This window comes from Pempheris klunzingeri, chromosome 7, assembly GCF_042242105.1.
Source record: "Pempheris klunzingeri isolate RE-2024b chromosome 7, fPemKlu1.hap1, whole genome shotgun sequence".
Classification (NCBI taxonomy): Eukaryota; Metazoa; Chordata; class Actinopteri; order Acropomatiformes; family Pempheridae; genus Pempheris; species Pempheris klunzingeri.
This window is the reverse complement of record NC_092018.1, coordinates 24,391,879-24,407,553: the sequence shown is the minus strand read 5'-3', so window position 1 is coordinate 24,407,553 and position 15,675 is coordinate 24,391,879. Positions and strand designations below refer to the sequence as shown.

General features: G+C 40.8%; 2 protein-coding genes and 1 non-coding gene across 4 annotated transcripts; 1 reads left to right on the top strand and 2 right to left on the bottom strand.

The window, feature by feature from the left end:
• Positions 1-1,557: 1,557 nt before the first annotated feature.
• LOC139203456 (cytotoxic granule associated RNA binding protein TIA1-like) lies at positions 1,558-10,138 on the bottom strand. Of its 2 annotated transcripts, none has more exons than XM_070833203.1 (12): positions 9,947-10,138; positions 9,070-9,166; positions 8,721-8,819; positions 7,539-7,593; positions 7,105-7,192; positions 6,720-6,795; positions 6,333-6,441; positions 6,139-6,234; positions 5,342-5,426; positions 5,062-5,200; positions 4,526-4,677; positions 1,558-2,946 (listed from the first exon to the last, which is right to left on the bottom strand). In XM_070833203.1, the coding sequence occupies exons 1-12, from the start codon at positions 9,970-9,972 to the stop codon at positions 2,808-2,810; spliced, it is 1,161 nt and encodes a 386-aa protein (XP_070689304.1). In that variant the 5' UTR covers positions 9,973-10,138; the 3' UTR covers positions 1,558-2,807. The 2 variants fall into 2 exon arrangements, with proteins under 2 accessions (XP_070689304.1, XP_070689305.1); XM_070833204.1 differs by having other exon boundaries at positions 4,526-4,674.
• Positions 10,139-10,550: 412 nt separating this feature from the next.
• Positions 10,551-10,621, bottom strand: trnag-ccc (transfer RNA glycine (anticodon CCC)). Its single transcript has one exon. It is a non-coding gene; the product is annotated as a tRNA-Gly (tRNA).
• Positions 10,622-10,955: 334 nt separating this feature from the next.
• On the top strand, positions 10,956-14,828 carry rchy1 (ring finger and CHY zinc finger domain containing 1). Its single transcript, XM_070833773.1, has 9 exons — positions 10,956-11,036; positions 11,555-11,674; positions 11,802-11,917; positions 12,275-12,353; positions 12,448-12,492; positions 12,582-12,640; positions 12,944-12,973; positions 13,658-13,778; positions 14,162-14,828. Exons 1-9 carry the CDS (start codon positions 10,989-10,991, stop codon positions 14,372-14,374), a joined length of 831 nt encoding a protein of 276 aa, XP_070689874.1. The 5' UTR covers positions 10,956-10,988; the 3' UTR covers positions 14,375-14,828.
• The last annotated feature ends 847 nt before the right edge of the window (positions 14,829-15,675 follow it).

The window sequence follows — 15,675 nt, the reverse complement described above, 5'->3', positions numbered from 1 at the left end:
GCCTCACGTGAAACACACACACAGTGTGAACATGCAGGGTGTTACATAGAGTTTCTTAAACCGGAGACATGTTTACAGGAGAACTGTTGTACACTGACTGCAAAACACAGAAAATAAATGTTTTGCGAGTGTGAAACTCACACGTGGACAGTGGTGTTCGCTCACAAACATGCATCAGCGTGGCAGACAGTCATTCAGCATGCTGACAGACTGGCTGATGGTCTGAGAGACATGGTGCTAAATAGCAGCAGAGCTAGCCACCTGCTCCAGGGGACCACGCAGAGAACATGGGCAGAGAGCGCCATCTGGTGCACAAGTCCACAACGACAGACTCGTGGCACCCAGCTTCTTGGCTTCACCACGGGGATGTTCTCAAGTCACCAGGAAATAAGCAGGTGTTGTATAACCTCTAAAGACCTGGCGTACACATTTTGGGTTATATTACCATAGTAGTTAATTCTGCTTAGCTGGGGCCGTATGGACATGTATGTGGACAAAATTGTTGATATTTCATATTGTTTTTTGCACCGTGATTTTCAAAACATGTTCAAAATATGTTTTGTATGTGTTATAAATACATTCAAAAGCAGTCAGGAAAAAAAACTGCTATGTTCAGGGTGGAAATAAAGAGTTTTGCACAAAGGTGACTTGTGTTTTCTGGAAATTAAGACCGATTGTCCACATATGTGGACATAATTTTTCTCTAAAACTACACCATGTAAAAAGATGATGCTTAGGTTTTATACTTGTGCAATAAGCCCAAAATAGCAAGGAGAAATAAAAAATGCATATCAAACAAGAGCTCGGGTCTAAAGAGGTTAACAGCATTCACAGTTTATATTTAGGCTGCCTGCATGCTTTTATGGAACATATGGTTGTTACAAGGTGAACAGGTGCTTTGCACGGACCAAGCTTCCCACTGCAGCGCAATAAACCTAAAATCAGTTTTGAAACTTTATGAAAATAAAATGTCACGATCATTCAGGTGATCCTTTTGTCTTTCAGTGAAAGCCGTGCAGGCGGTGTCATATTATTTCATAGTGCCTTTGTGCTATTGCTTTTCTAAAAGCAGTCTTGCTATTTAACCTGATCATGCTGGAGGCAACAGTTGACCCCATCCTGAGTACTCAAAACACAAACTAAACTCACCATTTCTGTCTACTCCTACTGTGAATGTTCATCATGTAAGACTTTCTTGCTATATGTAGCACAATGTGAAATGAGTGTTATCACCGGTTAAACCATCAACCCCACCAACATTAAAACGGCAGATATTTTGACTTGTCAGAGCCTGGAAAGACAATGGCACCGTTCCATAAGGTGTCTCAGCTAGCTAGCACACGATGCCAGAGCGGAATGCAGTCGTTATTAATGTTGTGAAATACACCTGTCCCTTTCCAGTATGTTTATTACTTTAAACAGATGTTTTACTTCAGTGGACCAGCTGATAAAAGAAATACACTTTCAGCTTTTCACAGGCAGTTTCTGAGCGAAGGCTCCATAAATGTTTCCCGGAATAACAACTCCTCCGTGAGAGAAAGGAAAACAAACCCGTGGTGTGGTTTATGTGCATTAGCATTTTAATTGGACAAAGCAAGAAAACATTGATTACAGTAGCAGAGTCATCAGTTCTCAGGGCTAACACCTTTCTAAACAAAAGGGTCTGAAAATGTCAGTAGGCACTGCCTAATTAAAAAGAGTATCTTTATCAGGTAAAAGAAACCAGCTCTATAAGGCAACAGTTACAATGTAGGCCTCCCCATTTCTCTGGCAAAAAGAGCAAGTGTAAAGGTTTATTCCACTCAGATTTTTGATATAAAATACTGGCGTTTCAATAGCTATTTAAAAACCATCATAAGTGTCAAACATGTTCACCCTTTAACATTTGAATTGTGTTAAATGTTAAGTATGCACTGCATGGCAATGCTGTCTTATCCCTGCATGGAAGAATCGTGTGTTGCACTGTGCCAGTGTCACATTTGATAGTGCCACTCTGCTACGTACAATGTTGGAGTTAACTGTCGAGTTATCAAAACAAAAAAGAAAGCAAGCACCCACAGTTAACAGTAGCATTTTACTTACATTGTTTCAAATGAATCAATGGTTATTTACATGTGGCGAAAAAAGATTTGAGGCTGTCCGAAAAAGATATGAAGAGAAATGGAATGCAAAAAGGAAAAACACTCTTGGTAGTCAAATTTGTCCAAGTACAAGAGAAGAAAAACTGTGCAATATTTATCTGCCCTTACAGAGAAACAGCAGTGGCAACAATCCCTGCGATTGATTTTTATCCAAGAGAAAATGAGAACAAATGAAACAGATTTCCATTCCTCAAATAATAACTAAGGTTCATAACTTAGCACGACTCAGACTTGAACAGTTTCTTAAAAAAAAAAAAAAAAAAAAAGTCAGACCTCTCTGTGGCTGTGTGAGAGGAACGATGTGAAAATGGAAGCTATTTGTAAAACCCGGGAAAAAAAATCCAAAAGTTTCTCCTTTACAGTTTTATACTCATTTACAGTTAACTTAAAAATGGTAAGAGCCCTGGTTCATGGCCAGTCTTGCCTACCACAAAGGGTGTAAATACCTGCGTAGGTCAATCGCTCCTCCCTGGCTCCTGTTACCTCAACCCCCCATGAAATCCCATTTACATCTCCTATTGACGTCAACCTTCCCATTAGGTTCCACATCCCAGTAAAAGTCTTAGTCCTGCCACAAATGGAGGCGGTGTTATTACACAGCCCCGCGGGGCACCGTACAGCCAGTAAGAGGCTGATGGTTGACAAATCTCCCACCCTGCCCACTTATCAGTGTGTGGGGTATCCTGCAGCTCCCATACCAGGTTGGTTGGCTAGCATACTCCCATTCAATCCCTGTGTAGGCTCCATAACCCCACCGTTACTGATGGCGCTCATGCCAGTCCACCCAGCACTGGCCGGTAAGTGACTGCAAAAAATGAGGTACAGAGAGAGAGAGAGAGAGAGAGAGAGAGAGAGAGACAGAAAGACAAATGCCAGCAGGTTAGAAGAGACAAGGCGAAAGTGAGCAAAAGGGACGGTTCATATTAGAGCTACTAGAATCTGGACAGGCTAGAATGAGAACAAGAAGGCAAACAGAGTTATCAGAGGTTGTGGGGTGAGGCAGGCTGGGCAAAAATCAAGCTAGCAAAAAACAGGGGAAAAAAAAAAAAAGAAAGTAGAGGGCTCTTAGGAGGGGCCAATGGTAGGTGTCATTTGATTAAACACAGGTGGGCAAGCAGACAAAGAGCATACAGGCTAAGCGCAGCAGGCTAAATATTCCTTTCTAACCCCCCCTCCCTTCCCAACTGCTGATAACCACAAACATACGACAGCTGTAACCAGCCGACAGACAGATAAGCTGTGCTGTATACAACATAGATTATCTTCATTCCTCTTGCAACACTTCTACATTTGGCCACAAAGTAGAACAAAAAAAAAAAAGTAAATTCTCACCTAATTCACATGATGTATTTTAAGTCTTGCACTAAATTCAGTGTGGAGTTAAAGACAGCTTATACAGGATAAAGTTGTATCTTCAAATTTCAAGTCAAGATAGGCCTAGCCTCTTTCTTAGGAATTGTGCATTTACTGTACATTCGACAAACACGCTATCACTGTTCATTTCCTCACACCTTTGTACAGAGCCTATTCATACAGCTGTTCACCAGGAATTTGTCAACATCATATGGCCTCTTTATTTTTCTTGGGTGCACAAAACATCACTGCACATAGAATGTCTAAATAAAGCAAAATTTGATAACAACCTACAAATTATATTTAACATGTCCTAATGACATTCATATACAGATCAGATACCCAGGTATATGTAAAAAAAAAAAAAAAAAATCAATGAAATCAAAAGGAAAATAATGTTAAAAGCTGATGACTGTAGACATACAAAACAACTGAACAGCCTTAACAGTGCTTATACACAGAATGCATTCTTACAAAGAGGGAAATTAATTCTTCATCGACTGTCCCCAGCTGTGGACAGTAAGTGAAAACGTTGTTCTGAGTTTTAGCATTTGTCTTGTTCAGTCAATTATCTTTGAATTTAATGTCTTTAAAAAAAAAAAAAAAAAAAAAAAAAAAGCTTTTAGCTAGTTTATGTCATGTTTTCTTACAGTCATTTTTGGAACAGACTACGGTTTTGAATAACTATGCGCTGTAATTCAAATGACAAAAACATTTTGGAACACTTATTAGGATGTGCTGTGCACAGTGAGCAGTAATGACACACTGACGCATGACTACCAACAAAATTAAAGTTCAGACCGTTCTCTGTGTATGTGTGTGTGTTTATTTCTCAATCTTCTCAAGATGAGCAAGGTGAGGGGTTGGCGAGGGGGGGAGGGAGGATGTGGGGTCGAGGGAGGGAGGGAGTTCATGGCTCCCTCCTGTGGCCAGAGTTGGCTTTCGCTGCCCCGGTCTTGAAGGGGGACCCTGGTGGTGCTGGAGTAGAAGGAGGCGGTGAAGGGGAGCCCTGTGCACACCGTGCTACTTACTTGAAGCCCTGCTGGTTCCAAGCCTGGCCATAGACACCGTAGGTGGGGACCTGCCACCCATTTGGGACGTACTGGCTGATCTGGGGCCCGTTGCCGTACCACTGGCCCCATTGTCCATAGGGCTGGGCTGCAGGGAAGCTCATCTTGTTCTGCTGTTAGGGTACAGTACAGGTTTGGTATGGTTTAAGTTTGAAACAAAGGCAAAAAATATAATAATCTAAGATTGTGAAATGACAACAATTAGTACTGTGTGTTTTTTTTACTTAAAATTCTGGTTTTACATTCTCCTTCAACATTAAATTCAATAAAAAGAGGGCAAAATGCTTTTTAAATTCCTTTTTGATGTGACGTTCAACACCTCCTGGGTTTTGGTTTCAAATCAGTCAATGTTAGAACTTATTCAGATTAATAAACAGCAGCAGTAACTTTTCTCCTGCATTCATACATGATGCTCATGTCGTCCTCCAAACGTCTGAGAAAACGGCAACTGGTGACGGTTTTCTTTATTCAGCACGTACTGGATGTAGTGTCCTTACCTGGGGCATAGGCATCTGCTGCATCGGGTTCATCATGTCTGGGGTCTCTTTACCCCAGTAGCATTTGACTATGTGGCCCTCTATTGAAGTGCCATTCACTGACACAATGGCATGGGCTGCTGACTCATGGGAGTTAAACCTGGACAAAAGCAGAGGGAGAGAGAGAGAGACTAAGGGCATGCCGAACCTCATTTCACAGATTGACTGTAAAAAAAAGAGGATGAATATTAAACTGTGGGCACTGAAGAAACATACAGATTTGACAGAAACTATCACACACCTCACAAATGAATAGCCTTTGTCTGGGAAAACTCTGATTTCCATGATTTGTCCAAAGGGAGAGAAGGTCTGTCTCATCAGTTGCTCTGAAAGCCAAACAGATCAGGGACATTAGATCTCGTTTCCGTGACGGTTGATGTTTCATGAAAATACATTTGCTACGTCACAAGTGTTGCATACTGACATCCGGAGGTGAGTTGTTTTAAATTAAATTCACATTTTTGCTTTAGAACGCCTTCTCTGAGAAGGATAGACTTAATCAAACTTTTGTAATGACAAACAGATAACACTGGCGTTACTTTATCTTTTCATTATAATCAACGATTTTCTCTGAAGAGACAAAGTCCGCAATGAATTATTCCTGCTGCCAGGTATTTTATGTGTAGCCACAGCTGGGTATAGTTTATGCCGTCATTCAAAACGCTTAGAAAAGACATACAAAAATACTGCCCTGACTTGCCCTGAAGTATATTCCGAAACAATCCTGCAAGTTGTGGATTTAAAATACCGAATCACAGAGCATGCTGTGTGATCCTCTTGTGTTTTTGGACTGATTTGTTAGTTTGAAGGCCTGAGAGTGATATGGTACAGTGGCCGTATTCATTTTAATATTGAACATATCAACTATTGAAATAGTGCAGCTCTTTCATGTGTTGCCAATAGTTCTTGGCAACCATTGAGTTCTATGGCACAGCTCTATAAGCCACGGCTACACGGATTACACTTGCTGTAAGCACCCGATACTACCACTGGCAGCGTCATTGTCATGGTGGCAATAGTACTGATAGTAGTCATTACCTGTCAGTCCTGTGCTGACTCCGCCACAGTACACAGTGCAGTTACTGGGGCTGGACTGATTTACTACTTCATCAAAGGACAGGTGCTTGGAGTTATCTGTCAGGAGAAGACGGAGACACTGCTACTGTTAATATGTGAATCCAGCAGCCTGTATGAACAAGAAAAACATGAACATGACTTTTACGACAACGCACTTTCATAGGTGGTCTTCGGGGCGGGGGGCTTTCTTGTGGCCCAGTTAGTTCGAATCTGTCTGCCTCCTAACCACTGGCCACCCATCTGCTGAATGGCGTTCTCTGCATCCTGGAACCAAGAAAGAATCTGGTTATTCCATTGAGCTACGGTCTAATGATGTTAAATCTAGAATCTTTCCACTTCAGCAGAACAGAACAAAGTCATGTGTGGGGAAGAAACTTCATAAATTAATAAATACAAATACTTCACAGGCACTCTACAACAGGAGAGACATTAGCTTTTTGGAGCATGTTCAATGACACCACAGGAACCCCACCAATGACAGCAGAATTAGAGTGATGTTACAGCAACATTAATAATTTGATGACTCATGTCTCTGCACGTACCCATTTGTTGAAGAAAGACACAAAGCCATAGCCTTTAGATTTCCCTGTAGCCATATCTTTCACAACACGAGCATCTCTGTGGACAGACACACCAATAAGAGTACATTAAGAACATCCAGCATAACACCGGGCTCAACAGTACTGAAGGTGTACAAGAATAATGGTTTAGCCTTCTGGTGGTTTATCTCATTCAAAACCTCCGAATTAGATTAAACATGGGTTTTCCTGTGGGATTCCCTCTATGAACTTACTTACCCAAGATTTCCACTATTTTCACAGGTTTTATTAGTATGAGGCAGGACAGGGACTAACAATACTTAAAGCAACAATACAACTGATTTTCTACCGTCTATCCTTGATTTAATCAGTAAATCTCAATACTTACGATATCCTGCCAAACGGGCCGAAGGCAGCTTTGACGTCTTCTGTAGTTATTTCTGGGCTCAGGTCTCCAACGAAGACGTGAAAATGATCTATGGGGTAAAAAAAAAAAATATATAGGTCACACATACCATATATCACAATACACATTCTATCTGAAGCTTCTCCATGATTGCGATTTCCTGCCTGGAACTGCTGATTTTAATCACATTTAATTAAAAGGGGAAAGGCAAAAAGGGTGTCATCGTTGTGGGCCACATTCCAGACAAGAGAATGAAATGAATGAAAAATATGCAAATATTTGGCATGCACGCAAACAAAATATTTTCCTGCGATCTTCCGTCTTCCTCATCTGCATTTCTGTGCCAGTGAATCAGACATTTCACGTAAATGAATTTATGCCAGCATGTAGCCCCACTGCTGAGGACTTGTACTTACTACTTGTGTCTTTTTTTTGGCTGGTTGGCGTCGTGGCCCAGTTGACTTTGACCTCCTGCGGAGAAGGACAGAGAAAGAACAGGCCAGGTGGGGTATGTTTATATCACTCACAGTAAAACCTGGTCATCTCCACTTTAAGGGTGTATGACTTAAGCATTGCTTTAAAAGGTGTTTTACTTAAAGAGACTTTAAATTCAGTATGATATGGTGCCTTGTCACTCTCTCACTTTCTGTCTGCTGTGTGTCAAGTGACATAGTGCAAGAAAATTGACCTTGGATCAAACTTTACATCTAAATTAACGTAACAGAAAATACACTGCAACTGACCTATAACTGCTGACTGAATTTCATAAATGGATGTGGGAATTTCTTAGCAAAATAGCAAAGAGCATAAACGCAATATGATGCAAGTGGAGCATCAGTACACTGTTGAATTATAATGTTGGGGGAGCATACACCAAATTCTAAAAGAAATGCAGATATTAGTGAGCCACCTAGTGTGGTACCTCAGTTCAGTGTCACAGTCATTAGGATTTATGTCCTAGCATTGATTTCAAAACCTAAATTCACTATTACACCTGCATCACTGTAATATTCTTTTATGTGGCTCTCTAGTCTTTTAAATGCGCAGATTAAGATGCTAATGCTTTGTCGTTCCAGATAACCTGACTTTGTCCAACTCCCAAAAAACATGTTTTGTTCTACTAGCTTTCCAATGTAGCTTACATGGTCTTGAAGATTTTATTAACAGTATAACACCGACTTGTTCTGTAGATCCTTTAATTACGTTCTCATCAGCAATGTCTTCCTCTCAACCCTCACTTAACTCGCTCACTTCATTCAGGTCACATAATGACAACATTCCTCCACACCTAACACTACAGCTTCATATATTTCAAGACCATTAGATTTAACAGGCCATGATGAATCTAATTTTACTGGCAGGGAGATTACTTTCTGACAGTAGCAGTGCTCTGAAATGTTCAAGTTCTGATTTGGATGCTTGCTCCTGCGGCTTCTCATTGTCAGTTGGAAAACCCTGTCAAATTAATGAAATATAATTGCAAGCAGTCCACTAGTTTTTTTTTTTTTCAGATTTCTTTTTAAAGAGGGCATGCAAGCTACATTCCCCATACCCGAAGCCCACCCATCCCAACTCACCCTGTAGACACGATAGCTTACCTTACCCATTATTTTCCTTCCATTCATAGCTGCCAAAGAGGCAGCAGCATGCCTGTGGTCATAGAACTCCACAAAGCAGTAAGGATCATTTCCAGCCGTCTGTCAATGGAAAAACAAGACTGATATTAAGTACACATCAATGACAATTTCATCAGTGCAAACGACAGGAGTCACCTGATGCAGTTTACGATGTAAGGCCTGATATAAGAGACTGGGAGAGGATGATCAATATCAAGAACATTTGTAGATTCATGAGAGAAGTTCATGAGCAGCATCCCCACCTTTCAGGCCACCATTGACTGCCATTTATTATGGTCAAATGTTACATACCAGAGGGGATAGCACTCACATCTACTATCATTTTACAGCTCTTGCAGGGTCCTATCTGTGTGAAAACCTGTAGGATGAGGGGCTCGGTGACATCCCTGGACAGATTCCCCACATACCTGCAAGCAAGGAGAGAGATGGGGCATTGAGTCTTTGTCAAACAGGAAGTAGCATGCAAACAAAGGCTAGTTAACCGGCTAGCTACAACCCACAACAATTCCTTAAACTGACATAAAAACAAAAATTATACCGGACTAGATACAATTGGGGATAGTCTCGGATTTACGTAGATAACTAAAGTACGGTCACCCCATTACTGGAGCTGCCCCGGGCCGTCTCTCCGAGCGTTGACGTGGCTTGTCTGTCAGCTAGCTTAACATAACGCTAGCCGATTCAAAAGGGCCTCATGCTAAGAGGGCTGGTAACTTAACGGTACTTGTATAAATATTGTACCCTGGAGCGACGGTCTCGCTAACGGCTGTCTACCGATAATAATATACATACTCTTTTTGTGAAAAGAACAAAAGAACTAACATTTAATGAGAGCATGTGCGTTTGAGAAGAAGTGGCTGCTAGCTGCGTTCGCATCTTTAGCTAGTGATAACTAGCATTAGCTAGCTCTGCAGTTTCATTTTCAGGCGAGTTAGGGTTCCGTCTATTTATATGACTAGATCAAACAGAACTTTACCTTCATGTCGAAAATTCTATGTAACCTATTACATTTAGTAACGTAGCTGTTGTCGTCGTGGAAGGATAAAGCTAATTTAATCCCAAATTTGGGGAAAAAATACACGGTTTCCTAGTTTTTAATTGAAACAACAACGTGGAAACATTTCGGACGCGCCGTAGTTACACGGAGCCTTCCCATCCAGGACATAGACAGGGCCGCTGTTACTCACAAGGTTCTGGGTTGATCGTCCTCCATCGTCAAGGTTTAGTGGTCGCGTCCTGAGAGGTCGTTAATCCAATGACATACAAATGGTTTGTGCTATACTTGAGCGACCGCGAACGTAAAAGTTATATCTACTACTTAATGATAAATCGGTGGTCGGTTCTGCTCTCGCACACACCGCAGACAGCCTCAGTCTGATGCAAACAATAGGAAGTTGAAGATGGCGGAGGAGCGGCGTCAGCAGCGTCAACCTGCGCGCTGAAATAAAGCCAAAACCAAGCGCTCTTTCTCCCACATACGTAGATGTGCCTCCACATCTGTGTGGCGTAAACTGCAAATTCAGTGAGTTTTGTAGCTTTGCATAAAACTGTACTGAATTATTTTTTTTATTACACTGTTTGTGATCATAGCTTAATCGACTAAAATACAAAAACGTTGGAGAAATTACAGCTGGACACATCTGGGAAAAGAATGTAAACCAATCAATCAGTACAAGTTATTTGCAAAGGGCTCTATGGCTTCAACAGTGTCTGCTACAGTACATACAGTTAATTAAATTAATGATGCAATGTGATATTTTACTTTACGGGTTCTCCATAAGACAAAACACGTGCGCCGCCCGGGAATCGAACCCGGGTCGCAAGAATGGGAATCTTGCATGATACCACTACACCAGCGGCGCTGTGATACATCATGTGAGAAAACTAGATTTATTAAGCTATCTACATTTAGCAGGGTGGAGTAGGGAGGGTAATTGATAATTGCTCAAATAGCAGATAGTGTATCACTGAACAGGGGTGCAGGTAGTGATATTCTGTCATATCGACTTAGCTTACCACAGCTATCATTCTTTTAGTACATAAAAAAAGCAATGTAATTCGCTAACAGTTTTAGCATTTGTAGCAGTGTCCATGTGCAACTGAGCCACCTACGAGTGTCTGACGGAAGGGGGCAGTGTTGCTGCCCCTGCGCTCGCAAATAACAAGAAGAAGAAGAAGAAGAGGTCTTAGTCGCACTCGAAGAAGAGATAGTCAGGTTTTGGAGGAAACATGGCTTCTCCTGGTTGTGAACATTATGTACGCAGTTGCTTATTGAAAGTGAGTGAACTTTTTGATATGTGTTGTATATATTTGCCATATTTACATAATAGGGGCAATATTGATGTTGAATATGCCTCACTGCGGCTTTGCTATGACGAGTGGGGCCAGTGCATAGAGCTAGTAAGCAACCAGTCGTTGCTAGCTAGGTACTCAGACGCTAGCCGGTAACAGCAGCTATATGTCGTTATGACAAATTAGTTTGTGCGTGTTATATGTTCGTTAGTTGCCCCACATTAGGGAAGTGGTGAGTGCTTTAGAGTTTAGTGAGAATTGGAATATGATAGTTTGCCTTTCACTTACTATGTAGCTTAAGTCATACGTGTTGGCACGTTATTACATTCTCGCGTAGAGAAAAATAAACCGAAACTTTAAATGAACCTCTCTTTAAAACTATTGCAGCTGGAAACGAATTTATTGTTGACAAGTACAAACATAACCTGACGTGACTATGACTGGCACACCCACCGTTCACCTGCCTATGCCCCATCTAATCCCATGTTTCTACGTAACTGCAGGCGCCTTGCTGTGGTAAACTGTATGTGTGTCGGCTGTGCCACGATGCAGAGGAAAACCACCAGATGGATCGATTCAAAGTCAAAGAAGTGCAGTGCTCTGAGTGTCAGACGGTGCAGCAGGTAGCAGCGAGATAAACGAACTGAGGCCTGTGTGCGGGACCACTTGGTGATCTTAAATTAAGTCTCTTTTCTTTCCTTCTGGTCTTTTATGATGCATTTGTGTGTGCATGTGTTTGCACTCTTTTAGGCACAGCAAGCCTGCCAGCAGTGTCATGTGCAGTTTGGGGAGTATTACTGTGACATTTGCCACTTGTTTGACAAGGATAAAAAGCAGTACCACTGTCAGCCCTGTGGAATATGCCGGTGAGCAATACTAGAGTTTACATTTCTAAAATACTCATTACATGGTGTGTTACTTTTTTTTTTTCTTCAAATAATAATGATGTGAATATTTGGGGAACAAATACCAAAGTTGCATACAAAATTTGTCATTTTCTTGCTACAGTAATTCAAGTTAATGGTTGGTAATGTCTATACCCGCCAAGGACTTTTCCTGCAAACGCACAGGATATAATCAAAGAAATTCTTTGCCGATGAGAACAGATTGTTTTTCTTTTTTTCAGTGCGTTGAAGTGACATCCTCTGACGTGCATTCATACATTATTTATCCACGAGGTGAGTGTCGTCTGTGTAATTGACGCTGTGTTGTTACCTCTTCAGGATTGGGCCCAGGGAGAAGTATTTCCACTGTGAGAAGTGCAATCTGTGTTTAGCCCAGGATCTCCATGGAAACCACAAGGTGATTATCGCCCTGCGTCTGTTTCTCATCCAGACACATCAGTATTGCATTGAGTAAATGAGTATCCTCACTGCTGTTGTTTTATGTGTTTCAGTGTGTCGAAAATGTGTCAAGGCAGAACTGTCCGGTGTGCATGGAGGTAATAGAGCCTTTAACACATTAAGGGGCCAGGGATGTTGAATTTTTACTTTCTCTACAATTTGATGTGAATTTCTTTTGTACGCACAGGATATTCACACGTCCAGAATTGGAGCTCACGTACTTCCATGCGGCCATCTTTTGCACAAGTATGACTTATCATTCTCTAAATACTAGCAGCTCAGGGTGGTGGGATTAAAGTATGTATATTTTGCTGTTTGTATGTAAGTTTTATTATTATTAAAATACTCATACTATCAGTAAATTAAGAAAAGAAATGTATAATTACAAAGTTGAAGATAATTGAAATGATATATTCTTGATGTAAACTTGTGTTATATTTTCAAGCCCTACATTTACTTTAGTTAACTGTAGTTATTTTCATTTATAGTTCAATACCTATTATGACATAAAGGTAACAATGTACGTGTTTTTTTTTCCATCCCCTACAGGACCTGCTTTGATGACATGGTCAGAACTGGGTATGTCTGATAGGTTTTTATTTCCTGGTAATGTTAAATTGACCAGATTATGGGCTTGTTCCAGGTTAATGTATTACTTTGTTGTTTGACATACACATTTCAGATGTCGCTGGAACAATTTAGTCCTGCATCAGTCAGTTCGTGTACATGCATTTAAGTAACCAGGTGACACTCGGCTTTCTCCAGTAAACTTTTTTTCTTAAATGTCATATAAACAGGAAACCTGGTTTCAAACCTAATTTTCCCTGGAGAATGCTGATTTCTTTGGAAACCAGGTTTCTAACTAGCTTTTTTACCAGTACACAGGCACATGACAAAAGACTGTCTTGTCTTCTGTCCTCTGGACGCTCAGCGACTGCTCCAACAGACACACACACTCGCACAAACACACAATGCTCAAAAAGGTCAGGAAGCCATGTTGCAGTGTCTTTAATCACTGCTGTTATAATGAATCAGCCATGCTTCCAAAATGAGGTGTGGGTTAGGTGATAAATCTGGTTACTAATCTGCTGCATGTACAACAGTATAACTAGACTTAAAGTGAGCAGGTTACTACAGTGCATGTAAACACATGGTGTGACTACCCATGTAACCTGTTTTCTCTGAATAACAGTGTTACTAAAGAGCATAGAGACACACTGTGAGGCCTTCCACTAAATGTAATTGTTCTGTATTTGTTTTTAGAGCGTATCGCTGCCCTCTGTGTATGCACTCTGCGTGGAACATGGAGGACCACTGGGACCAGATAGACAAAGAGATTGCTCAGTCACCGATGCCCACAGAATACCAGGGTGCTACTGTCAAAGTAAGACTGCAGTAATACAATACAATGCACAGAATATTTAACATAAGTTGATTCAGAATGAAAATCTCCTTTTGAGACATGCTCAAATTTTTATTTTTTTCAACATAATCTGGTGTTTCATCCACACACTCGTATAAACCAAAACATGATATACATACAGTGATTGCTGTGGGTTATAAAGGAGTCCTGTAGATTTTATTTTTCGCATTAGCATTTATATTAACAGTTTGTGATGATAAAGGCTTCAAGAGACTGGACTGTACTGGTTACGGTAAAAGCTGTAGAAACGCTGCTAAAAATGGACCTTGTTGACTGTTATGCATAATCATTCCAATGGTTGTCTTTAAATGCAATTCATTACTTGTGTTTTTTCCTTACTATAGATCATATGTAATGACTGCCAAGCCCACTGCACGGTGCCTTTCCACGTGCTGGGGATGAAGTGCAGCGGCTGCGGCTCCTACAACACAGCTCAGGATGGAGGACTCATCCAGCAGCCTCCGCAACCGCAGCCGGAGCAGGACGCTGAGAATGAGGGAGAAACGATCACAGACACAGAGCAGCTAGATCAACCTCAGTCACCCACGCCACATTAAAATAACAGCCAACTACTATTGGTGGCATTCATACGTCAGACATTTGGCTGGTGCACTTACTTGTACTAACTTCCATTGAGTATAACAGTAGACTGAGCCAATATTCCTAGATTGTACATATTACAAAAATAATCATTAATCATAAGTAAGTGTTGTTTTTAACAAAGATGATATTTAAATTGGTCTCACTTTGTACGAGATATTTTGCGACATTGATTTGTGGTGGTTACCTGAATGCTACACAGATAACTTAATCCGTCTACAATCACAGAAGCATTCACTTTTAATGATATCTGATACTTTAAAAACTATTCAGCTGGCACCATTCAGGCGTTACAACGAGCGGCCACATGTTCTCATAATCCATCCAAGGGCTTGGTAATCCATCAAAGAATCAGAAAGAAAGAAGAAAGTTATTTTTGGACACTGAAAAATAATAAAACAATAATGATAATCTGATGTTTTATGTACTAATTTATCCGATGGTGACTATACAAGCAACTTTTTACTGGCTGTGCTTTATTAGTCTTCCCCTCAGCATTTACCCTCGGGGGAGTCCTGACAACAGTGGTTATTCCAGAGGTGTATATCACCCACAATGCATTACAGTTGGAGTATTGTGTAGTTTGAACTGAAAGTGTACAAGGGCAGGAGCATTCAATTTAAATCCTGCTCACTTTCCCTCTGCTCTCCAAGTGGCCTCCATGCGAGGTATGTTTTTACATAATACCAAGGGCTGAGGGGACGTGAGACTACTAGTGAAACACAGCCGTTTGCTACTTTAATTAATAATTCCATACCATTTAGTTATTATGCTGTAGTGAGCACTTAATTAATGAGGATGTATCTTGATGGCGAAGAGGATATGACAGATTTCAGTCTGTCTCATGATGCCATCCACTATTTACTCGGCGCAGAAAAGACCCCAGGCTTGCAACCTCAGCTTTATTTTCTTTTGCCAAATTAAAAATGCATTTATTTTGGGAAAAATTAATACAAAAATGGGATAAAAAAAAAAAACAATGAAATGTATGTGTAAATGAAAATGAAAGAGGGAAAACTTGAAAATAGTCTTGTAATTCCATTTACACTGAAACTCAACAGAAGTAACAAAAATACATCTAAAGCAGAGACGATGTTAGTTGAAAATCAGCAGCTACAACAAGTGACTTCATGTTTTGGTGGATTGGACATCTCTTCTGTAGGATGCAACCTTTTCTGCTCACACCCTTGAGGCTGCATCCAATGCAAGAGGCAATCAGGGCTGGAGAACTAACTGATGTCTGTGACCCAATTACCCC